A 24,881-nucleotide genomic window follows, 5' to 3' on the forward strand; every position below is an offset into this window, starting at 1 on the left:
CCAACGTGAAAGACACAGCTTCTATCAGGATGTAATGCACAACAGAGATAGAGAGCTGTTACTACAGATCGTGGGGCTAGGCCTTCTGTAGCAGTTACTTCATCCAAGGGGTGAGGCAGGGGGCACAGCTTTGACCAGAAGCCCCTTTACAATGTCTAAAAAGGAGGAACTACTGCCTCACACGTTATCTGGCTCCAGAACCCCTGAGCAGTCCTCGCAGGGACCAGACACTGCCCATATTTCAGTGCCCAAAACAGCAGGACCACAGCTCAGGTCCAGAAGGAAAACAGGACACCCTTCTCCCCTCCCTGAACTCACTTCCACAGCTCTTCCAGGTCGCTGATCGCTTCCTTCTTCCTCCCGTACTTCAGCTTAAAGTTGGCTGCTTCCCTTATCAGCGACAAATGAACAGGAGACTTTGGCTGCAAGTCACAAGGTTTTCAAATGTTTGACAGCATTTAGCAAGTCAGTGATGTGGCTGCTTTGCTTCCTGACTTTACTAGAGACTGTTTCAGACCAACGTAAACTCCTCACCCAAGTGATCTGGAAGGAGAACTGAGTTGCAGGAATTTCTTCCCCATTCCTTGAGGAAAAGGCTTGGCAGTCTGTGGCATTAACCCTAACCCCGCCTGCTACCAGCAGCCCATGATCAACAGAATTGGGAAGAGGGAGTGAAAATGGGAAGGGGACAGGCATTTTAGCCAGCGTCTGACAATCACAGAAAACTAACAGTCATCTGCTGCTGCTGTTTACTTGCAACCTGAAGTCACAGCCTGGTTTAGGACATCAGCCATTTCCCCAGTGACCAGCCAAGGCATCAGATCATAAGGTGGGGAACAATGCAGGCAGATGCATTTTGAAAAGCCAAGCGTTCTTGCTGACAGAAAACCAGGGAAGAGAGAAACATGGGAAACAGCCAATGCCAAGGCAGCTTTAAGAGAACACTTCCCATGGGGCACATGCTTCTTCTGGCAATTCATTTTTTGCTGAAATAAACTGCTACATCCTCAAAATAACCAGGTTCCAGGAACTAATTACTGAGCCCCCAATGGAACCATCATTCTGCTCATCCGACAGACTCCAAGTGGCTCCTTTCAGCGGCCCAGCGTTCCGATTAACCGAGTATAGCAGGCTGCCAGCCTGGAATCAGTGTCCCTCTCTGAAGCTCTCCTGGCTCAAGTAAGTGCACAAAGCCAACTGACTGCTGCTCCTCCAGTGTCAACACGGGAAGAGGGGCAACACTGCGGTGCCCTCTGCTAGCCTGCAGAATCTGTAACCTGACAGGCACTGGAAGAGCTGGTAAAGAGAGTCTGCCATTTTCCCCACACTGCAAACTTGTCATTGGTCCGAATGACAAACCTGGTGCAAGCAGCATGTCCGAGAGAGAGAGGGGGACATGGAGTAGAATGTTCCCCGGCCCCCCAGCATCTCATCAGTCGTAGCAAGCCGTCGGCAAGGAGACGGCTTATTGCCATGTTCCTCTCCAGTCGATGTACAGGTAGGAGCTGGTCAGGAACAGCTGGTCTCCAGCAAGTTAGTAAGGGATAAAAAGCAGCTTCAACTCTTAAATGTATTGTCTGCCTGGATCTACTTGCCTGGTATTCCTGGTACCACTGGATAGCTTGCGTGAAGACCTCAATAGCACTGTCAATGTCTTCTTCATGACTGTACATCGTCACTAACGCAGACACCTGCAAACCCCAACAACAGTCAGCGTGCAGTCAAGGGGCGGGCACTACTTGTAAGTGATCATTTTAAGATACTTTTCATGTAAACATGTTATTAAAAGAATTGCTGAGGAAAAAGGGAATGGAACAAACTGCAAAAATGGCAATTTGAAGCAGCAGCTGCCCGCTGGGATTATCCTCCCCAGTACAGGCAGGACGTTACTGCAATGGTCGAAACAGCCCAGGAGAACTGTTGTTTAAAAGGTTTCCAGTCAATGAAGGATAAAGGATGAGAGAATCACTGAACTGGGAAAGCCAAGGCTCCCACACTGTTGGGAGACTCTGATGCAAGTTATTACCCTTTGTCTGGCTGGCTTTCACCACAATAAGTGAGTTAGCTAAAGGTCTAACATCTACTCTGAGGCATAACGCTGTGTATCAAAAATCTCAGCAACTAAGCCGCACTGTGCAAGCAGACCAACAGACTGAGACCAACACTGGGCACCCAGATCTGAATCTCAGTCCAGGAGTAGCTCAGGAGACTGGGAAACAGGAACAGGGAAGGAGCATGAAAAGGATGATGGTATTCTGGGATGGTGCCTGTTAACTGCCACTCACCATGCCTGGTTTATGCTTCAGCTCTTCTATGCTCCTCAGAATGATGCATGCTTTGGTGACGCTGCCTTAGAGAAAGAAGGGAGAATAATGCACTTTAAACTACACAGCAATGCTTTCCTTGCCCCTGTTCTCCATCCTGGATCCCCCTACCCTCAGTGTCCCTAGGGAAGTCAGCACACGCCAACTGGCCACAATACTCCTCTGCCTGCAGGACCAACTGCTGAAGAGGTTTTCTCCACTATTATTGTTAAGACAATATAATCGCTGGCCGTTCATGGAGAAGAAACGTCAGTCCCAACAGTGCTCTTCTCATCCTCAGACTAAACAGCCTCTGCAGCAACCCCAGCACCTACTGGGCTCCCCACCTAGGTCTGCAGCATGCCCAAGGCTGCTACCACATGCAAAGGGCTCATCCCCAGCTCCACTGCTAGAAGCAGTGGATCAAGAGCAATGCTTTACTTCCCTACGGGAGGGAATGGAGCACTATCAGCTGGGTGTATTTCAGAACAAACCTCAGTCAGCTCTGGCCTGCCTGCTCCGACTGATGCCAGTGCAAGTTTTATCACAAGCTTCAATGGGAGCAAAGCTGGGCCAACAGGAAGTGCTTTGATCCCCCTTCCCCACTCTCCCCCCATCAAGCACTGCAGGGCCAGATCCTGCTCCCTTATTTCTCCCTAATAGTCCCACTGATTGCGGGCACTGCTGCCAGGCGACAATGGAGCACGGCCCATGCCAAGTACTGGATGTTGGGTAGTGCATATTTGAGGTAGCTCGAGGGGAACTTTACAACTTGAGTGACATGCAGTCAGCGGCAGCCAAACATTTCAATATGCAGATCCCCAGCCTTTCCTGTATGTACTTCTGTGGCCACTCAGGAAAGGGTCGATCCCACACCAACCACATTAATACAAATCCCCCTCCCCCCGCCCGCGCTGACCCTCAGTGCCCAGCTGTCCTGCTCCCCCTCTCAGGTCAGGCTGAAGCACACACATCAGCCCACTGTAATGCGTTGAATGCCAGCTATCAGCACAGTGCCCAGGGCTGCCCTCCACTTGTTCCACAGGCCCTGCCCCTTGGGGCACACAACCCACACATTGCATGGACAATGCCAGGCTCAGGCAGGAGCACTGATTTCCATAGGGCACTCCCTCAGCAAGAGGTACCATCCCCTAATTACAACCCCTTCCCCTGATAACTCCTCTCACAGACACCAGAGGAATGGGGCAGCCCTGTCCAAGAACTGATCAAGAGAAAAAATGGTTCTGGCCAAATGCCTAGGACAGCTTGCTTTAATGCTGCTCACTGTGAGGAGTGGAGACGCTGTCCCAGCCCTCCTGCAGGGCTGTGAAGCGCAGTGTTTGCGAACTCCACCCTGATGGAGCTGCCTTGCTGGGGCTCACAGCAGCAAGAGGCCACTCTCGGTCCTGGCTCTCCAGACACTAAGACCAGTGACAAAGGATTGGGTATTTTTACCTAGCATTAAACAAGCATTTCCCAGCAAAAAAGGGCACTGGTACCTTGAGCGATTTTCAGCTGTGCCATCGTCAGCTTTATCTGTGCCGAGTCGGCAGGGCTCTGCTCCGCAAAGTCCTGAGGGCGAGAGATGCAAGGGCACACAAGCATGTTCATGAACACAGCGCATCAGCCTTGGCCCGGGCCCGTTTTAAAACAAACTTCAGAAAGAAAAGCTCGACTGTGTCATTTGAAGCCAGGGAGGGAGCCAGTTTGAGTGGAACCACTCCACACAGAGTCCTGAATTGCTTCCATGGTCTGTCACTCCTCCCACAGCGCTGCCCCATTCCACCACAAGCAAGTCCCAGGGGCCATGCCCTTACCGCACACAGCAGCTGCTCCCTCTAGGCAGGCAGCTGGCAAGTGCAGCATGCCAGGTGACACTCGACACCAGGATAGAGGCCTTGTTTACATGAGGAAGCTGCCCCCATTTAAGTAAACCAGTTAAAGTGCCATGCGAACATGACTTCAGTTTAAAACCAGCTTATTTCAATTTAGCACAAGTCAATTAGGAACAGGGCACTCTGAAACAGAAGTGTCCACAGAGTCTTTAGTACCGGCTTAAACCCCAATTTTAAGTAAACCAGTGCAACCTGTGCATGTAGACAAGGCCAGAGAAGTGCTGTGGACACCACCCTTTGGGATGAGAGGCCAGGAAAAGTGAAGTCCTGCCTTCCAGAGGAGCACAGCCCCAGGCACCAGCACCCACCAGGTCCCCACGAGGAGTAAAAGCAGCCCTAGTTCCACCACCATAGTGAAGGAGGCCATCTGCCAAGTGGGGCTCTCCCATTATAGAACATCCTTCATGATCAGAGCATGGGCGTGTACGTGTCTCTCCCAAGCACCGCTAAGCCCTGCGTAAGCCACACTCGTTATACAACGCAATGACCATTGCAGGTGGTTGAGCTAACATCCATTTCTGCAGTGTCCAGTGTTTCAGGACTATTAATTGCCCCTTGTACCAACTCCATCTGTCAGGTTGCAGTGCAGGAACAGCCCTCCACTCTCCAGACCAGCAGGAGGAGCTCAGTCACCCACCTGTAGGAGCTCTATTGCCTTCGCATGCTGCTTCTCTCGACAGAGCTGGGCAGCCTGGATTAGCACAGGCAGCAGGTGCTCAGGGTTCTGAGACTGCAAACTTGCTGACAGCTTGCGGCACTGATCTGCCTAAAGGACACAAGGGAACGTTTTCCTCAGTATTAGTGACCAGTCAGTGTGACTGTGCAAACCCCACAGAGAGAACAGGGCGAGGGGGCTAGTGGGGCCAGACATTGCCTGCCATCAGCTGATTCCAAGAGACACTGCACCGCCCACTGAGGACCAGACTATACTGCCCTAACCGGGAATGGGACATGGTGGCGGTAGAGGCTGTGCAAACAGGGGAAGTCACGGCCCAAGGAGATTCTGACCCACAACTCCCACATGGCAGGGCCTTTGGGTGATAACCACAGCCATCACTCTGCACTCCTCTACATCTCTGTGCGCAGGCCGCTGGTTACTACACTGGCCACAGCCTCTTCAGTGCCCCCTTGTGCTCCTCCTGCCAGCTTCTTACATCTGTCTAGACACTTAGGGCTTGTCTACGTTACCTGCAGGATCACTGGACAGCAATCAATCCAGCGGGGAGGTTGATTTATCGCGTCTAGTCTAGATGTGATAAATTGACCCCCGAGCGCTGTCCCATCGACTCCAGTACTCCACCACAGCGAGAGGCGCAGGCGGAGTCGATGGGGGAGCATCAGCGGTCAACTCACCGCAGTGAAGATACCGCGGTGAATAGATCTAAGTACATCGACTTCAGCTACGTTATTCATGTAGTTAAAGTTGCATAAGTCAGATTGATCCCCCCAGTGTAGACCAGGCCTTAGGGTCTGGGGGCAGAGACAGTCGGTTATGTGCATCCAGTGCCTAGCTCAAATCAGCATCAGAGCCTGTCGTTGCTACTACAGTAATAAACACATTATCTGGGAAGAGACTCTCCAAGCGAGGTGCTGTGTGAGCCACCATCAGATGAATTTTTCTCAAAGGTTCTCCCTTCTTTTCGCACTAGAATGTCTGTGTGGGACAGGGAGGAGCTAGACACACATAGGGGGGTGGAGTCTGATTTAACTAAGAGCTCTGGAAATGGAAGGGGAACTAGGTGAAAATGCCCAGAGCACCCCTTCTGCCAGATTCTGTAACAGACAACGGATAAATCTCAGATTCTGCACACACACAGCTTCAGGCTTTTATTTCTTGCTAGAGTGCCTCAATCTCCCTCTTTACAAGGCCACACTGAAAGCTGCCATCAGCAGCCAGTGTGTAACCCCAAGAAGTGCCTGCACAGGTAGCTCTCTGTGGTCTAGAAAACAGACAGTATTTTTGTTAGTTATTTAGACTTCTATAAAGCTCACCCATTCAAACCACTGAGCTCCTGGACCCCGCTATTAATACCAAATTCCTGTGTTTTTGTTCTGGTAATGGACATTATTGGTCCTTGTTAACAAGAACAGCAGTATGCACATTTCCTCATATAGAGCAATGCACAATTTCTTCTCAATCTGCACATACCCAGTTAATACTATTTTAATAAACAATACATTTACCAGGATAGTCACAAAGTTTTTCTGATAGCTATTAAACATTATGGGCCAGATTTTTATTTTTTAAATGCTCATCTCCAATTTAGGTACCTAAATGAATTGGCCAGATTATCAGAAGGCCTCAGCAAAAAGATTATTCTCAATAGGAGCTACTGGGTGCCGAGCACTTTTGAAAAAAATCTAGCATTTAAAATTCACTCCATCTCTGGACAACATCCTGACTACTTTGAGGGGGAAAGAACAGTCTATGGAGATCTGACTAGATCAACTGGATTTACATTTCTGCTCAAACTCCCGTGACTGGTTGTAAATCTGTACCTAGCAAACAAAGGACAGTTCTCTACCTGATTGGTGTACATAGCCAGTAAAGCTTTGTTGAATTCAATGGCCTGGAGCTGTTTCTTGGAGAGTTTGTGCTCCACGCCGTCTGCGTTAGTCAATTTCACTTTTTTCTTTGAGTCAAAGACATTTTGGTCCTGTAGGAAACAAAACTGAGATCAATCCAGGTTCCACTACCTTCATTAAATGGTGATCTCTATCTGGGCCCCCAAACTGATTTCATCCTTCCCCACACCACATGCAGAACGGGCAATGAACACACACAGGCATGTGTTTCTGCCTTATTTGCCAGCACTGGGCAGCATAAAGAACACAAGAAAGGAGCCAGTGAGGCACGGTGACTGGGAGGGGAATAAGATAGGAGAGCACAGTGTGGTTAAACATCTATATAGCCTCCATTGTGGTGCTACCTGAGCACCTCACAACCTTTACTGTCTTTATTCTCAACATCCCTGTGAGGTAGGACCATGTTGTCATCCCCATTGAACAGATGGGGAACTGAGGCACACATTTGCCTAAGGTCACAAAAAGAGTTTGTGGTAGAGCAGGGACAGAACCTGGGTCTCTTAAGTCAGCACCTTTCCCTCTGGGCCACATAGTCTGAGTCTCCCCTCACTATTCTCCACCATAAAAACATAGTAAAAGTATATAACTAGCCAAATCCTGACTTATAGAAATAGTATTTGCTTCCGAGAGCAAAGCTTTGCTAGACCTCTTGAGAAAGAAACAAGACCTTGATAACTGCTGACAGAAATCAATCTTTATGCTTGTTTGTTCATTTGCAAGACCGACTTTGTAGTTCTCACTGGTTTCTTATTACAAGAAGAGTTCACTTGCTTGACAATCAAAACACAAATTAACCAGTCGCAACCCTTTGGGAATGTTACATTATTTAGGTATTTATGTGACTTCCCGTGAGATATATACACAAAAGAGCATTATGAGAGCCAATAGTTTCCCCTGGAGACTCTCTCATGTTCCAGAGTTTTCATTTAACCAGAAATCAGGCCTCTAGCACTTATGGCTGTAAAGAACACTTCCCAAATGTGAAACAAGTGTAAACTGGAGCTGTGACACGTAACTAAGGCCTGGTCTACACTGACCTAGTTGTGCACGCGTCTACACTCAAAATTGGTCTCCCACCAATGCAATTACCCCGTTATGCCAACATAGTAACATCTCAGCCTGAGCAGGGGAGACCCACAATCGATGTGCTTAAGTCGACGCAATACAAACGTAGACTCTGTGTTAGTTACGCTGATCCTAACTGTCCTCCAGCATCTGTCTCAGTGCTCCACACTGACCGTGCTGGTTACCATTGTGAAATCCACTGCACAGAGGTCACGGAGACCAGAAGCCCCTCCCCTTTAAAGCCTGGCAAATTTTTGAAATTCCTTTTTCTGATTGCCTGGCTTGGTGAGCACACTTAGCAGCTCTCCACTGTTGAGTGGAGCTGCCCAGCTGACCATGCCAACTACACACTCCAGCCTGGAGCAGATAGGAGATATTGGATCTCCTGGGCTGGTAGGGAGAAGAGGCTGCGCAGACACAGCTCCAATCCAGCCATAGAAACATGGATCTCTATGAGCAGATTGCTCACGGGATGCAGAAGGGGTACGAAAGGGACAGCAGCAGCACCAGGTGAAAGCAGGCCAGTGAGGCCAACAGTCAATGCAGGGCTGAGCCGCAGATGTGTCACTTTTACGAAGAGCTACATGCCATCCTCTGAACGGCGAGGAGGAGGAGGTGGTGGGTGCAGAAGAAGAGGAGGAGTATGAGGTCACGCGACCGTTGGGATCCACCTGCACAGCAAGCCAGGACCTGCTTTTGACTTCACTGCCGTCCAGCCAGTCCCACCAGTGGCACACAGGTGAGCCTGATGCAGGGAAGGAACCTTGGGTAGGTATGTAGATAACTTTTCCATTACAGGGATGGCACCCCCAAAATGGCAGGACACAGCTGTTGACTTTTCATTACTTTACTCATGCTAGAAGAGGGAGTGGTACAACCAAGAGAGGTAGAGTTGTTATCTGCTTTTCATTCCCCTCAAGAGACAGGCCAAGTGGAGCCGCCTGTTTATATGCACCAGGATGTCTTGTGAATCCTCCATCGAGATCTCGATGAAACTTTCATGGAGGTGTCTGCAACCCTTGCCCAAGGTTTTTAGAGAAGCCAGCCTTATTTCTTCCACCACGGTGGGACACTTTCCCATGCCAGTCAGTGACAACTTCAGCAGGCACCACTGAAACGCGCAGGTTAGCAGCACACAGACCCTGGTGGCTTTGGGATGCTAGCAGCAGCTTTGCTCTCTCTGCCTTTGTTACCCTGAGGAGTGAGAGATGAGCTAAAATCACCCTTGCCTGTGGGAAACGGTGCCAGTGCTCAGTGCCATTGCTCTGTGCTACTAGAATCATAGCTTCATAGACTCTAGGACCGGAAGTGACCTCAAGAGGTCATCGAGTCCAGTCCCCTGCCCTCATGGCAGGACCGAATACTGACCATCCCAGATAGACATTTATCTAACCTACTCTTAAATATCTCCAGAGATGGAGATTCCACAACCTCCCCTGGCAATTTATTCCAGTGTTTAACCACCCTGACAGTTAGGAACTTTTTCCTAATGTCCAACCTAAACCTCCCTTGCTGCCAGCGAGCAATTCCTTCTGCATTTCCCCAACCCCAGTGGGTCATACTCACCAGGCTGGTGTGGTGAGTGGGGCCGTGCACAAGCAATCCCAATCCCAAGCGAGAATATAGAGCTTACAATGCTAGGGGAGCAAGGGGAGTGAATTCAGCAGCAGTAGTTTCACTCTCTGTAGTGAATGTGCTGATAATGAACCACTGTGTGTTGTATCTTCAGCTGCTGCCACTGTGGCCTTCAGGGTCTCCCCCCCATACCCACAGGACACCTAAGCCAGATGAGGAGAAGAAAGAATAGGATTCAGGATAACATGTTCAATGCGACCCTGCAAGCCAGTGCTGCATCGGACCACAATCACAAGGCCTGGAGGATGAACATTGCGGACAGCCTGGAGAAGGGAAGAGTGGAGAGGAGACAGGCCCAGGAGTCCCAGAAGGAAAAGGAGAGCGAGAGGCACCAGGACATAATGGAGCTTCTCAGACAGCAAACACAGATGCTACACTCTACTGGACCTGCAGGTTCAACAAGCCTGAGCTCGCCTCCCTCTGCAGCCCATTGCAAACTCAATAGCGGGACCTGCTCATTAACCTCCCTCCAACATTCCACGTGGCATCGGGGTCGCTGTACTACCCCTACCACTCCACCTGGGGGGACAATGAAGACAACTGCAGCTTCACAGACACAAACCTGTGAAAAGCCACGGTAGGTGTATGTGTAGCTGAAATGGATGTGAATGTTCTTTTCCCCTCAGAAGTTCTGTTCTCTTATTTTTTTAAAGTTTTTATTCGGTTTTTAATGTATTTGTTTTAAAATTGCACGGGGGATTTTTGCACTGAATTCTGTTACAGAATAAAATTATTTTGAACATAATTATTTCACAACACATACAACCGCATGCCCAGCAATTTAAAAATAATAATAAATAATAATAATAATAATAGGAGACATACCTATCTCCTAGAACTGGAAGGGACCCTGAAAGGTCATTGAGTCCAGCCCCCTGCCTCCACTAGCAGGACCAAGTACTGATTTTTGCCCCAGATCCCTAAGTGGCCCCCTCAAGGATTGAACTCACAACCCTGGGTTTAGCAGGCCAATGCTCAAAACACTGAGCTATCGCTCCCCCCCTGCCACAGCCACCAATTTCCTGTTACTGCATAATGTCACACAACTCATAGATTCAGTCCCAATTAAAATTCATAGGTACATTAGCAACATTACAACAATCACCACAGGATTCCTACTAGGCCACAAGAGTACACCCTTACTCCCCCCACTACTCTGGTTCACTATTAAAATGGTCTTTCAAAAGCTCATTGAACCGCATAGCTCCACATCGAGCTCATCTAATAGCCCTTGTAGCCAGCTGTTCAAACTCAGCAGACAGCCACTCCACCTCCACCATCCACCCTAGCAAAAACTTTTCCCTCTTTGCTTCACATATATCATGCAGGACATAGCAGGCAGCTATAATCGTTGGGATAGTCTTTCTACTGAGATCCAGTCTTGTGAGTACACAACGCGAGCAGCCCTTCAATCAATCATTCTGTCATTCAACTGTCATTCTGCACCTGCTCAGCAGGGATTTGAACTGTTCCTTGGTGCTGTCAAGGTGGCCAGTGCACAGCTTCATTGGCCAGGGGAGTAAGGGGGAGGCTGGGTCGCCCAGGATCATTAGTGATATTTCAACATTCCCTGTGGTATTCCACCGACCAGGAAAAAAGTCCCTGCTTGTAGTTTTCTGAACAGTTCTGTGTTCTTAAAGATGCAAGTGTTCTGCACCTTCCCTGATCAGCCAACATTGATGTCAGTGAAGCATCCCCAGTGATCAACCAATGCTTCTATAACCACAGAAAAGTAGCCCTTTCTATTGATGTACTCAGTGGCAAGGTGGGCTAGTGCCAAAATGGGTATACGCGTGTTCTCTATCGCCCCACCACAATTCAGGAACCTCACTGCTGCAGATCCATCAACCATGTCCTGTGCATTGCCTAGAGTCACAGTCCTGTGTAGCAGGAGGTGAATAATGGATCTGCACGCTTGCATCACAACGGCCCTCAGGGTGCATTTCCTGGATCCAAATCATTCCCGACTGACCAGTAGCGATCCGGCATTGCAAGTTTCCACAGTGCAATCACTACTCGCTTCTCCACTGTCATTGCAGCTTTCATTTGGGTGTCCCTGCGATGGAGAGCTGGGGTGAGCTCACTGCACAGATCCAGAAATTTGGCCTTGTGCATCTGAAAGTTCTGCAGCCACTACTCTTCATCCCAAACCTGTACTACAATGCGATACCACCAGTTTCTTGGTCCTAGAATCGGCGGCCCCCGTCTGAAGCCACCACCACCAACCTTGAGTTGGTCCTCTGTGTGTCCCACAGCAATCAGTCCTCCATGAAACCATCATGCTCTCTATTCATTCAGCTCTTCTTGTGGCTCTGCAAATATTTCAGGATCTTGAGTCCAATGCTTGCAGAGGTAGAGTGAGACTAGATAAGAAATGTCTCCTCCGTTATGCTATTTGTATAGTTTTTACACATATAAAAATACTGTTGTGGCTGGGCACTTGACGTAAAATTTCACTGTAGTGATCCATCAGGTTTTGAAGACAGCACAAAAGCCTCATGTCCGCAATGTGCACTAATAGCTTGCACAATGCACTTTAGAAGTTAATGAAGCACAAGCACCACACACCTAAATCCAGTATCTTCCCATTTCCCCAACTCCCTCAATTCTGTACCAGAAAAAACTTCTCTCTCACATATACACACCCCCTTAGTCTGGAAGCTCCAGTCTTCTAAAACCTGGATCCTGCAAATTCCTAGGCACATATGTAACTCAAGTCATGCAAGCAGTGTGACTGGCTTCAGTGGGACCCATTTGATTACAAAAATGATCCTGCACATAGATACATTCAATCTGTGTTTGTAGGACTGGGGCCTATAAGGATAAAAATATAATGGAAATACTAGTGTAACAGCACAAACATCAACACTATAAATAGAACTTTCATGCTAGAGTGCTTCTTCCACTTGAAAGCAAGTACTTATTTCAAAGAGAGATGCAACTCTGCACTCCTTCTGCACACAGAACCCCCCTTCAAGGCCAATAGGAGCTTGTGCATATGGTGAGTTCTGAGTTCATTCTCATTTCTTTGCAAAAATGCTTTAGAAAGAGGATGGGCAATTCTATACCTTGTTAATAGTGATGATGTTATTTGCAATTACAGCAATCAATCCCACATCTGTTGGCCTGCAGAACAAATGAGAATGAAAGGCACAGCTATTAGACAGCAGCCTTGTCACATGTGGAATGATGAGCTTGTTAGAATGAAGCACTTACTTTAATTTGATGATTTGATTGTAAAGCTGGAGAGCATCCTCTGTACGCCCCTGTAATTGCATGATATAGGCCATCTGACCGTGAATAATGGCCAACTCAGCTTCAATGTCTTCCTCAGTTACATCCTGAAGGAAAATTCAGACAAAACAAAGTGAATCTTACCCCCTCCTGTGCTCCCTGGCTTCAGTGTTTGGCAGAGGACCTGTTCCTTTTTCCGTAGATCTTGGGCAAAACCATCAGTCACAATCCCCCCACTAGAAGGCAGCAGGTGCAGACACACTGAGGATGACTGGGTGCGGTAGCTGCGGCATGTACATGGTCCTAGAGGGAGCACCTGAAAGGAGTTTCATCTGCATGAAGTGCCGCCTGATAGAGCTGCTGGAGGAAAAGGTAAGGGGACTGGAGATGCAAGTGGAAACTCTGGCTGAGTTTAGAAGGGGATTTGAGCAGATGATGGAACACAGACTTGATGAGGCACAGGGGACAAGCTCAGGCGAGCGGATAAAAGCAGGACCTAAGGACTCTGAGGAGGGACTGCTGGGTGAGGAAAGTGGACGGTGGAAGCATGTCACTAGGAGAACCAGGCAGAGGAAAAGACGGGCCAGCGATGGACAAATAGAACTCAGGAATAGGTTTGCTGAGTTGGGAAATGAAGATGGAACACAGCAGGCTGCTGAAGGAGAAAGGGTGAGGAAGAAGAGGCAAGCAGCTAGTCCTGCAGAAGGAGGGGAGCAGTCAGTGGAGGCGACATCAAGTACGAGCCCTAGGAGGATTGTAAGGGCGAATACAAATCGAGAGGAATCGCGGCCAGCTGCTGTGGGGGATAGACCGGAGAATCGCACTGTCGCCAGGAAAAGGCAAGTCTACGTGATTGCAGACTCTTTACTGAGAAGAGTAGACAGGCCTGTAACTAGACCTGATCGGGAGAACAGAAGAGTGTGCTGTCTGCCAGGGGCTAAGATACAGGATGTGGACTTGAGGCTGAATACGATCTTAGAGGGAGCGGGAAAAAATCCGTTGATTATCCTCATGTGGGAACGAATGACACGGCTAGTTACTCGCTGGACTGTATCAAGGAGGACTATGCCAGACTGCGGAAGAGGCTTAAAGACATCGAGGCTCAGGTGATCTTCAGTGGGATTCTGCCGGTTCCTAGAGCGGGGCGACGAAGGAGTGACAAGATTATGGTGATCAACAGATGGCTCAGGGAGTGGTGTTATAAGGAGGGCTTTGGGATGTACAGTCACTGGGAAGCATTTACGGATAGACGACTGTTCGCTCAGGATGGACTTCATCTCAGCAAGGAGGGAAATAGAATTCTAGGATGGAGGCTCGCCGACCTCATCAAGAGAGCTTTAAACTAGGAAGTTGGGGGAGATGGTTGGGAGATGTTCGGGAGATCTCCACGCCAGAATATAACCTGGAGAGGGAAGTAAACAAAGTGAGCGGGGATACCCTTGCGGCCCCAAGATTTGATCCAAGGAGGAATAGTGGAGTAGAAACCAGAGTAACGGGTGATGCTGGTGGTAGAAAGTTTGTGCACGACGGGGGAAAGAATGTCACTGACACCAAACGCCGAAAATTAAAAGGTCTGTACACTAATGCGAGGAGCCTAGGTAACAAGATGGAGGAACTGGAGTTACTCGTGCAGGAAGTGAAGCCGGATATTATAGGGATTACCGAAACCTGGTGGAATAGTACTCATGACTGGAGCATGGGTATTGAAGGCTATGTGCTGTTTAGAAAAGACAGGAAGAAAGGCAAAGGTGGTGGAGTAGCCTTGTACATCAATGATGAAATTAAATGTAGCGAAATAAGAAGCGATGGAATGGATAAGACAGAGTCTGTCTGGGCAAAAATCACACTGGATAAAAAAGCAACTAGAGCTTCCCCTGAGATAGTGCTTGGGGTGTGCTACAGACCGCCGGGATCGGATTGGGATATGGATAGAGACCTCTTTAATGTCTTTAATGAAGTAAACACAAAGGGGAAATGTGTGATTATGGGGGACTTCAACTTCCCGGATATAGACTGGAGGACGAGTACTTGCAAGAATAATAGGGGTCAGATTTTTCTGGATGTGATAGCGGATGGATTTCTTCATCAAGTAGTTGAAGCACCTACAAGAGGGGATGCCATTTTCGATTTGGTGTTGGTGAGCAGTGAGGACCTCGTAGAAGAAATGGTGGTAGGGGACAACCTTGGTTCGAGTGATCATGAGCTGATTCAGTTCAAACTAGATGGAAGGATAAACAAATGTAGATCTGGGATTAGGGTTTTTGACTTCTCGAGGGCTAACTTTAAAGAGTTAAGGAAATTAGTTAGGGAAGTGGATTGGACGAAGGAATTAGTGGATTTAAATGTGGAGGAGGCCTGGAATTACTTTAAGTCACAGCTGCGGAGACTGTCGGAAGCCTGCATCCCGAGAAAGGGGAAAAAAACCATGGGCAGGAGTTGTAGGCCAAACTGGATGAGCAAGCAACTCAGAGAGGGGATTAGACAAAAGCAGAAAGCTTACAGGGAGTGGAAGGAAGGCAGGATCAGTAAGGAAAGCTACCTTGCTGAGGTCAGAACATGTAGGGATAAAGTGAGGAAGGCTAAAAGCCACATTGAACTGGAACTTGCAAAGGGAATCAAAACCAATAGTAAAAGGTTCTACAGCCACATAAATAAGAAGAAAACAAAGAAAGAAGAAGTGGGGCCGCTATACACTGAGGATGGAATGGAGGTTAAGGATAACCTAGGCATGGCACAACATCTAAACAAGTACTTTGCCTCAGTTTTTAATAAGACTAGTGAGGAACCTTGCGATGATGGAGGGATGATAAACGGGAATGTGGATATGGAAGTGGATATTACCGCAACTGAGGTAGAGGCCGTACTTGAACAGCTCGATGGGACGAAGTCGGAGGGCCCGGACAATCTCCATCCGAGGATATTAAAGGAACTGGCGCGTGAAATTGCGAGCCCGTTAGCGAGAATTTTTAAGCAATCGATAAACTCGGGGGTTGTGCCGTATGACTGGAGGATTGCTAATGTAGTTCCTATTTTTAAGAAAGGGAATAAGAGTGATCCGGGTAATTATAGGCCTGTTAGCTTGACGTCTGTAGTATGTAAGGTCTTGGAAAAAATTTTAAGGGAGAAAGTAGTTAAGGACATAGAGGTCAATGGTAATTGTGACGAATTGCAACACGGATTTACTAAAGGTAGATCGTGCCAAACCAATCTGATCTCCTTCTTTGAGAAGGTGACGGATTACTTAGATAAAGGAAATGCGGTAGATATAATTTACCTAGATTTCAGTAAGGCGTTCGACACGATTCCGCACAGGGAGCTGTTAGTTAAATTGGAAAAGATGGGAGTGAATATGAAAGTTGTAAGGTGGATAAGGAACTGGTTAAAGGGGAGACTCCAGAGGGTCGTATTGAAAGGTGAACTGTCGGGCTGGAAGGAGGTCACCAGTGGAGTCCCTCAAGGATCGGTTTTGGGACCGATCTTATTTAACCTTTTTATTACTGACCTTGGCACAAAGAGCGGGAATGTGCTAATAAAGTTTGCGGATGACACAAAGCTGGGGGGTATTGCTAACACGGAGAAGGACAGGGATACTATTCAGGAAGATCTGAACCACCTTGTAAACTGGAGTAATAGAAATAGGATGAAATACAATAGTGAAAAGTGCAAGGTCATGCATTTAGGAATTAATAATAAGAATTTTGGATATACGTTGGGGGCGCATCAGTTGGAAGCGACGGAGGAGGAGAAGGACCTTGGGGTACTGGTTGATAGCAGGATGACTATGAGTCGCCAATGTGATACGGCTGTTAAAAAAGCAAATGCGATTTTGGGATGCATCAGGCGGGGTATTTCCTACAAGGATAAGGATGTGTTAGTACCGTTATATAAGGCGTTGGTGAGACCCCATCTGGAATACTGTGTGCAGTTCTGGTATCCCATGTTCAAGAAGGATGAATTCAAACTGGAACAGGTTCAGAGACGGGCTACAAGGATGATCCGAGGAATGGAAAAACTGCCTTATGAAAGGAGACTCAAAGAGCTTGGCTTGTTTAGCCTGGCCAAAAGAAGGCTGAGGGGGGATATGCTCGCTCTATATAAATATATCAAGGGGGTTAACGTTAGGGAGGGAGAGGAATTATTTAAGTTTAGTACTAATGTAGACACGAGGACGAATGGGTATAAACTGGATATTAGGAAGTTTAGACTTGAAATTAGACGAAGGTTTCTGACCATTAGGGGAGTGAAGTTCTGGAATAGCCTTCCGAGGGAAGTAGTAGGGGCAAAAGACTTTCCTGGCTTTAAGACAAAGCTTGATAAGTATATGGAGGGGATGTTATGACAGGATCGTTAATTTGGGCAATTGATCTTGAATTACCACCAGACAGGTCTGCTCAATGGTCTGCGGGGAGATGTTGGATGCGATGGGTACTGAGTTGCTGCAGAGAATTCCTTCTTGGGTGCTAGCTGGTGACTCTTGCTCACATGCTCAGGGTTTAGCTGATCGCCATATTTGGGGTCGGGAAGGAATTTTCCTCCAGGGCGGATTGGCAGGTGCCCTGGAGGTTTTTCGCCTTCCCCTGCAGCGTGGGGCACGGGTCGCTTGCTGGTGGTTTCTCTGCAGCTTGAGGTCTTCAAACCATTTTTGAGGATTTCAATAACTCGGTCCTGGGATGGGGGTTGTTATAAAATTGGATGGGTGGGGTTCTGTGGCCTGCCTTGTGCAGGAGGTCAGACTAGATGATCAGATTGGTCCCTTCTGACCTATAAGTCTATAAGTCTAAGAGCAAATCTTCAAAAGACACGATTACACACATTCACACCTTAAACCAAAAAATAGGGGCAAAAGGCAGTGCTACCTTTAACAACAGAAATTACCCTCCCAACCCATGTATGTGCAGTCTGCTTCCACCCTACAGACACACCAAAGTGTGCTGGATATGAAACAAAAATGGTGGGCCTGATTCACCACAGCCTCAGTACCTCTGCAGTGGGCGTACCACCCACCCCTCTGATGTGGTAGGAGTACACTCACATTGCACTGGTGTAAAAGGGACTGCAGAAGGGGCAAGGCAGGAGATAGTCCGCCCCCAAGAATTTACATTTCAGCAATAGGCAGAAGGACAGCTCACACCTCAGGAGCGGTATTTGGAACGTGAATTTAGGCAGATTGGTCACTCTTGCTGGGTAAGATATTGCATAGCAATTTAACAAGTGATCACATGGCTAATCCCTGGGGCACTGCTCTGAAATACTTCAGTGTAAAATGCACATTATTCAGAGTAACAGCAACGACTTACAGAGTCTTCTGAAAGCGACTGGCGACACAGATCTAGAGAAAATAATTTGAAAGACAAATTTAGAAAGAGTTAATTCTTACCTACAGGAAAGCATAGAACAGGACGATGGCAGGAATGTTTGTTTATATCATGTGCCATTGTTGATATTAAGTGAGGCTTTTACAAAGTTTCACAGGTACTTTTTAATGCAAGAAAGTAAGGAAATGACTGGGTGCGTGTGGGAGAGAGATAAGATCTACAGTGAAATTTTTAAATAAGTCAAGAATGCAGGAGACATTGCTCCTCTAGAACTCTTTTTTGAGTACTCAGGTTTTTACTTGTTTCTCTCCTTCCCCTGTTCATTTTCTTTAAAACTAGTTTATGATCATTTATGAAATAGCTCTCTGCACCATAACTACTTGCCACTCATATGACCTTACCCAGGCTTAAAAGACTGATGCAGATTTTGTCCCTCTCCTTTGTGCAGTGATGCCTCACTAGTTCCTTCTGGTTTTCATCCCCACTTTCATTCCGAGTCTACTCTTCTCTCTCACCTACTGCTTAGTAAGCAGTTTTGTACTGCGATAAAAACAGTGAAGCTCTGTGTTTTCCTGAAGATTACAGTCTCAGCATCTGGATTAACTAAGAAGGGCCTGCAGTTCGCCTAGTTTCACACAACTGTAACTAAGGGCATGTCTACACTTACCTCCGGGGTGATTGATCCAATGGGGGTCAATTTATCGCGTCTAGTGAATACACAATAAATCAAACGCCGAGTGCTCTCCCATCAACTCAGGTACTCCACTGGAGCAAGAAGCGTAGGCGGAGTCAACGGGGGGGTGGGGGGTGGCGTCAGCAGTCGATTTACCACAGTGAAGTACATCGATCTCAGCTACGCTATTTTTGTAGCTGAAGTCGAGTAACTTAGACTGACTTACCTCGCTCCCACCCCCCACATTGTACACCAGGCCTAAGGTCAAGACTCAACTGTGTTATTTGTTACCATGGTATCCAACAGCAAACACATCTGAAGGGTTCCCATTATGTTCCACAATTTGATCATAAAAAAGCAAAATGACTAAATAGGAATGTACACAACTAGCACTCCTGATTCCACAGTAACATTATAGATTAGATATTGAACCAAAAAATTACGTTAGAAGTACATGAAAGTTGCAAAGTCAAGCACTCCAAAGTCATGAAAGGCCAGAATTAAGGTTGCCTGTGCAAGCTTAACTCAGCCCCCTTCCTCAATTGGTTGGGCACAGACAGAATCTTCAACAAATTTTGCTGTAAAACTAACAAACCTCTAGTAAGCCTGTGAGAATTGAGATTTTCAGTGATGTATAGCTTGGGATGACATAAGGCACATCCATGACACCAGGGCAACCCCTTTGCCAAGTACTGAATCCTTGCTCTGTTGCTGGGACATGCTAGAAATTCTCAGTGAAACTGCTGTAAGCATTGTTTGTTTATTTTTTAACATGGGCAAACTGAAAAATGGTTACTTACCTTTCTGTAACTGTTGTTCTTCGATATGTGTTGTTCATATCTATTCCAGTTAGGTGTGTGCAAGCGCCATGTGCACAGAAGTGGGAAACTTCTTCCCTAGCAGTTACCCGTTGGGCCAGCTAGGGAGCCCCCTGGAGTGGCGCCAATATGGCGATCCATATAAGAACCTGCTGGCCAGACCCCCTTTCAGTTCCTTCTTGCCAGCTACTCTGACAGAGGGGAAGGGGGGAGGGAGGGAAATGGAATAGATATGAGCAACACATCATCTCGAAGAACAACTACAGAAAGGCAAGTAACCGTTTTTTCTTCTTCAAGTGATTGCTTACATCAATTCCAGTTAGGTGACTCCCAAGCCTTACCTCAGAAGTGGCGTCGGAGTCAAGGAACTACGGATCGGAGGATCGCTCTGCCAAAGGCCGCATCGTCCCGAGTGTGCTGAACGATGGCATAGTGGGACATGAAGGTGCGAACGGAGGCCCACGTGGTGACTCTGCAGATTTCCTGGAGCGGAATGTGCGCCAGAAAAGCAGCTGATGACACCTGAGCCCTTGTGGAGTGAGCCGTGACAGCAGGCGGAGGGACATTTGCCAAGTTGTAGCAAACATGAATACAACCAATGATCCACAAAAATATTCGCTGAGAGGAAACCAGAGCGCCTTTCATCCACTCCGCGATGGGGACAAATAACTAGGTTGTTTTATGGAAGGGCTTTGTTCGGTCTATATGGAAAGTGAGTGACCTTCTAACATCCAGGAAATGGAGATGCTGTTCCCAAAGGTCAAGATGCGGTTTGGGATACATGGAAGCGGGACACCACTTTTGGCAGAAAGGCAGGGTGAGGCTTTAGTTGAACTGTATCTTTATGAAAAATGGTATAGGGTGGATCACAGGTGAGAGCCTGTAGTTCGGACACCCGGTGTGCGGAAGTGATGGCCACTAGGAAGGCGACCTTCCAGGAGAGAGAGAGAGAAGTGAACAGGTGGCCAGCGGCTCAAAAGGAAGGGCCCATCAGGCAGGAGAGGACCAGATTAAGGTCCCAAGCAGGCACAGGCAGCTTTGTTGGAGGAAGGTCCGGGTGCAGGAGACGACGACCGTGGTTCTGGGAGATGAGGTCGGGGTTGAGAGGAAGGCATATGGGAGCTCGAACTGACAAGTCCAGCAGGATTGGGTACCAACACTGGCACAGCCAGGCGGGGGCTATGACATCTGCCCTGTCCCAGCGGACTTTGAGGAGCACCTTGTGAATGAGTGGGAATGGGGGGGGAAGGCATAAAGCAACTGGCTGGACCACGTGATCTGAAAGGTGTCTGCTACTGAGCCCGGGCTGTGACACCAAAAGGAGCAGAAGGTTGGGCACTTCCTATTGGTCTGTAAAGCGAAAAAGTCGACTTGGGGAAACCCCCAAATGCGGAAAACAGAGTAAATGACATCCGGGCGTATCAACCACTTGTGTGTGAGAAAATGCCTGCTCAAGCTGTCTGCCAGTATGTTCTGGACACCCGGCAGGTACGAGGCCTGAAGCGTGGAGTGGGCTAAGCAGAAGTCCCACAGAAGGGGGACTTCTTGGCAGAGCAGCGATGAGAGGGCTCTGCCTTGCTTGTTCAGGTAGAACGTGGCCGTGGTGTTGTCCGTTAGGACTGCTACGCAGGGCCCTTGTAAGTGAGGAAGGAAGGCTTGGCACGCAAGGTGAATCGCCCTGAGCTCTCTGATATTGATGTGCAACGACAGCTCGCTTTAGTGCTATAAGCCCTGTGTTGTCAGGCTCCCAAGGTGGGCCCCCCATCCCAGGGCAGATGTGTCTGTGACTAGGGTCAAGGTGGGCTGAGGGGGATGGAACGGGACCCTGGCACCCACCACCCAAGGATCCAGCCATCATCGGAGGGAGCCGAGTGTGCACTCCGGGACCATGAGGACCATTTCCACGCTGTCGCATCCCGGTCGATAGGCAGACACCAACCATGTCTGTAGAGACCTGAGCCTCAGCCTGTTGTGTATCCTATACCACGCAGGTATAGGATGCCATGTGACCCAGCAATCTGAGGCACTGTCTTGCTGTGGTGATGGGAAATTTGCGGAGGCTGGTAATTATGGCTTGCCATAGCCAAATGTCATGCCTCCGGAAGAAAAACTCTCGCCTGGTTTGCATCTACAAACACTATTGTTTAAGTAGGAGAGAGGACAGATTTGCTGACGTTCAGCATGAAGCCCAGGTGAGTGAACGTGTCTGTGGCCAATTGTATCTGAGACTGGACATGTTGATGGGACCGACCCCGTATAAGCCAATCATCAAGGTATGGGAAGACGTGCATGCAGTGATGGCGAAGGAAGGCTGCCACAACCGCCACGCACTTGGTAAAGACATGAGGGGCTGTGCACAGGCCGAACGGAAAGGCCATGAACTGATATTGCATGTTGCTCATCATGAAGTGGAGGAAACGTCTGTGAGGTGGAATAATCGAAATGTGAAAGTACGCGTCTTTCATATCGAGGGCAGCATACCAGTCTACCGGATCCAGAGAGGGAATGATAGTGGCTAAAGAGACCACATGAAACTTCAGGTTGATGATGTGCTTGTTGAGCTCCCTGAGGTCCAGAATGGGCCGTAGGCTTCCCTTTGCCTTGGGGACAAGGAAATAACGGGACTAGAAACCCTTGCCCCTGAGGCACTTCTTCCACAGTCCTTAGGGCAAGGAGGGATTGTAACTCCTGGACGAAGAGCTGCTCGTGAGAAGGGTCCCTGAAGAGGGATGGGGAAGGAGGGTGGGATGGAGCGGAAATGGATAGAATATCCTGTCCACACCATGCGGAGAACCCAACGGTCTGAGGTAATATGGGACCAGACATGGTAGAAATGGGATAGATGGTTCAGAAACGGGGTGAGAGCTGGTAGTCCGTCCTCGGGCACACCTTCAAAACGGGCGCTTAGGGCCCAGGAGAGGCTTAGACTTAGGCTTGACCCTCTCCGGTGGGGGAGGGGCGAGACGGTCTATATTGGGAGTATCTGTTTCTCTGATGAGGAAAGTCCTGCCTCGGTCTAGGCGGGAAGGCGCGCTGCTGGGTGTTCTGGGGTTTAAATGGCTTTCATTGGTTAGCCGGGGTATGCATACCTAAAGATTTGATAGTGTTTCTTGTGTCCTTTAAAGGTATGCAAGTGGGAATCGATTTGCTCCACAAACAAGCCCTGACCATCAAAGGGGAGATCTTGGATGGTGCTTTGGACCTAAAGCTGGAGACCTGAGGATTGCAGCCAGGCATTGTGTTGCATGGCAATGCTAGAAGCCAGAGTGCGCGCAGCCATGTCTGCAGCATCGATGGAACCCTGGAGGGAGGTCCAGGCCACCAATTTACCTTCCTCAGCAATGGTCCTGAGTTCCGTACCGGCCTCCACTGGGAGAAGATCTTGGAATTCAAGGACTGAAGAGTTAAAGTTATATCTACTGAGGATCGCCAACTGGTTAGCGATCCTAAGCAAGAGACCCCCAGTAGAATAAACCTTTCTCACAAAAAGGTCCAGGCGTTTAGCGTCCTTATAGAGTAATAAAATATCAGGATTGGAAGGGACCTTGAGATCATCTAGTCCAACCCCTGCTCAAAGCAGGACCAATCCCCAGACAGATTTTTGCCCCAAATCCCTAAATGGCCCCCTCAAGGATTGAACTCACAACCCTGGGTTTAGCAGGCTGATGCTCAAACCACTGAGCTATCCCTCCCCCATTTGATTTGGGCACAGGCCCTGCCTTTCTCTGGTGTTCACCACATCCACCACAAGCAAGCATGGGGTGGGGTGAGTGAAAAGGAACTCATAACCCCTGGTGGGAGCAAAATATTTCCTTTCTATCCCCTTGGCTGTGGGAGGGACAGAGGCAGGGGTTTGCCAGAGAGACTTGGCATTACTTTGAATAGTCTCATTCATGGGGAAGGCCATCCCGGAAGGTCCTCCCGGGCCTAAAATGTCCACCACAGGGTACTCCTCCTCCTCAACTTGGAGGTTCATATTAAGGGCCACGCGCCGAAGCAGTTCATGGAGGACCCCAAAGTCCACCGGAGGTGGACCAGACATGGACGTGCCAGCCACAGCCTCATCAGAGGAGGATGAAGAAAACTCCACTGGGAGAGCCAGGGCGGAGACAGCCTCTTGGTCAGCCACAGCTATCTCCTCTTGGGCCCCCAGGGTAGCCTCTACCATGGGTGCTGACTCCACGGGTTGGTCCGAGTCTGGAGGAGGGACGCTGAGGGTTGCCTCGGGAGGACGGATGTCTGAGCGTGACAACATCCAGGCCCCAGGGGGCATTTTGGGCCAGATGATGTGCCCAGGGGGTCCAGAATTGCCACTGAGGCTGCCAATTGGGCACTGGGGGGGTCTTGTCCGAGGCTTCCCAGGCCTGACCAGGGAATGTCCGAAGGCCCTGAAGCTCTCCCCGACCTGCCACAGGGGGATTGGGACCACGACAGCCAAGGGGGGGGGGGGTGACTGGAGTAAAGGGGGCACCGAGCCCCTTGGTAGCCAAGGGTCATGTGGCGATCGGCACCAGGAGGCTGATCACCATCAAGAGCAGTGCCACGATGAAAAGCGGTGCTGCGAGGAAGAGCAGTAGTGGGTTGTGGACTGGTGCCATGGAGACAATCGACTCGGGGATTGATGTTCTGTGCGGCGACGGTCCAAACGGTGCCGAGAAGTCACTGAGCAAGACCCAGACCTTGAGTGGGACCACATTCCAGAGTCGACTGCGACCTTGGGCAGGAACAGCTCCGAGGATTGGGGCTGCAAGACCAGTGCTGGGAGTCTAATCGGTGACATGAGTTAGACTCGGAATGACGCCGGGACTCCGAGCGGCATGGAGATGCTGGTCTAGGGACTGACAGTCTGAACATCGCCGGCGTGCCCTTGGATGGTACCAGAACTCGGGTCGGGGCCGGAGGTACCAGTGCTGTCATTTCAATGAGCCCTCTAGCGGCCTCAAAGGTATCCGGAGTGGAAGGCAATGTAATCTCCTCCACTTGAATGACAACCTGTGCTGGACTTGTATATTGCTCGGTCACGGCCAGAACAACTGCTTTGACCCTAACGAAGGGTCCTCCCAAGGCCTGCTTCTTTCTGGCAAACGGGGAATGGGAACAGTGCCAAGGTGGGCGTTTCTGGGGCCCGGGAGATCATCAGTCCTGAGGTAGGCACGGGATCTTCTGTGGCGCCATAATCAGCACCGCTGGGGAAGCACTGCGCACCGAGGCATTCGGGCCCACATCTTGAGAGGCCGCAATGCAGACTCCACGAGGAGTTGCTTGAGTCGAATTTCCCTCTCTTTTCTTGCCAGTGGCTTGAAAGACTTACAGATTTCACACTTGTCAACCTGATGGCCCACCTCCAGACACCGAAG

General features: G+C 49.0%; 1 protein-coding gene across 2 annotated transcripts in view; it reads right to left on the reverse strand.

Annotated features, from left to right (window-relative positions):
- Positions 1–24,881, reverse strand: part of SRP72 (signal recognition particle 72) — a 48,425-nt gene that overhangs the window by 9,495 nt on the left and 14,049 nt on the right. For both annotated transcript variants that reach the window (XR_007773662.1, XM_050948257.1), the window contains exons 6-14: positions 18,016–18,047; positions 12,701–12,825; positions 12,553–12,610; positions 6,724–6,855; positions 4,836–4,964; positions 3,803–3,875; positions 2,286–2,350; positions 1,596–1,691; positions 319–422 (exon numbers count right to left, since the gene is read on the reverse strand). Coding sequence is in view for 1 of the 2 variants with exons in the window: in XM_050948257.1 (XP_050804214.1) it covers positions 319–422; positions 1,596–1,691; positions 2,286–2,350; positions 3,803–3,875; positions 4,836–4,964; positions 6,724–6,855; positions 12,553–12,610; positions 12,701–12,825; positions 18,016–18,047 (814 nt within the window). In the remaining variant the exon portion in view is untranslated. The remainder of the gene's footprint in view (positions 1–318; positions 423–1,595; positions 1,692–2,285; positions 2,351–3,802; positions 3,876–4,835; positions 4,965–6,723; positions 6,856–12,552; positions 12,611–12,700; positions 12,826–18,015; positions 18,048–24,881) is intronic.

This window comes from Gopherus flavomarginatus, chromosome 3, assembly GCF_025201925.1.
Source record: "Gopherus flavomarginatus isolate rGopFla2 chromosome 3, rGopFla2.mat.asm, whole genome shotgun sequence".
NCBI classification, from domain to species: domain Eukaryota; kingdom Metazoa; phylum Chordata; order Testudines; family Testudinidae; genus Gopherus; species Gopherus flavomarginatus.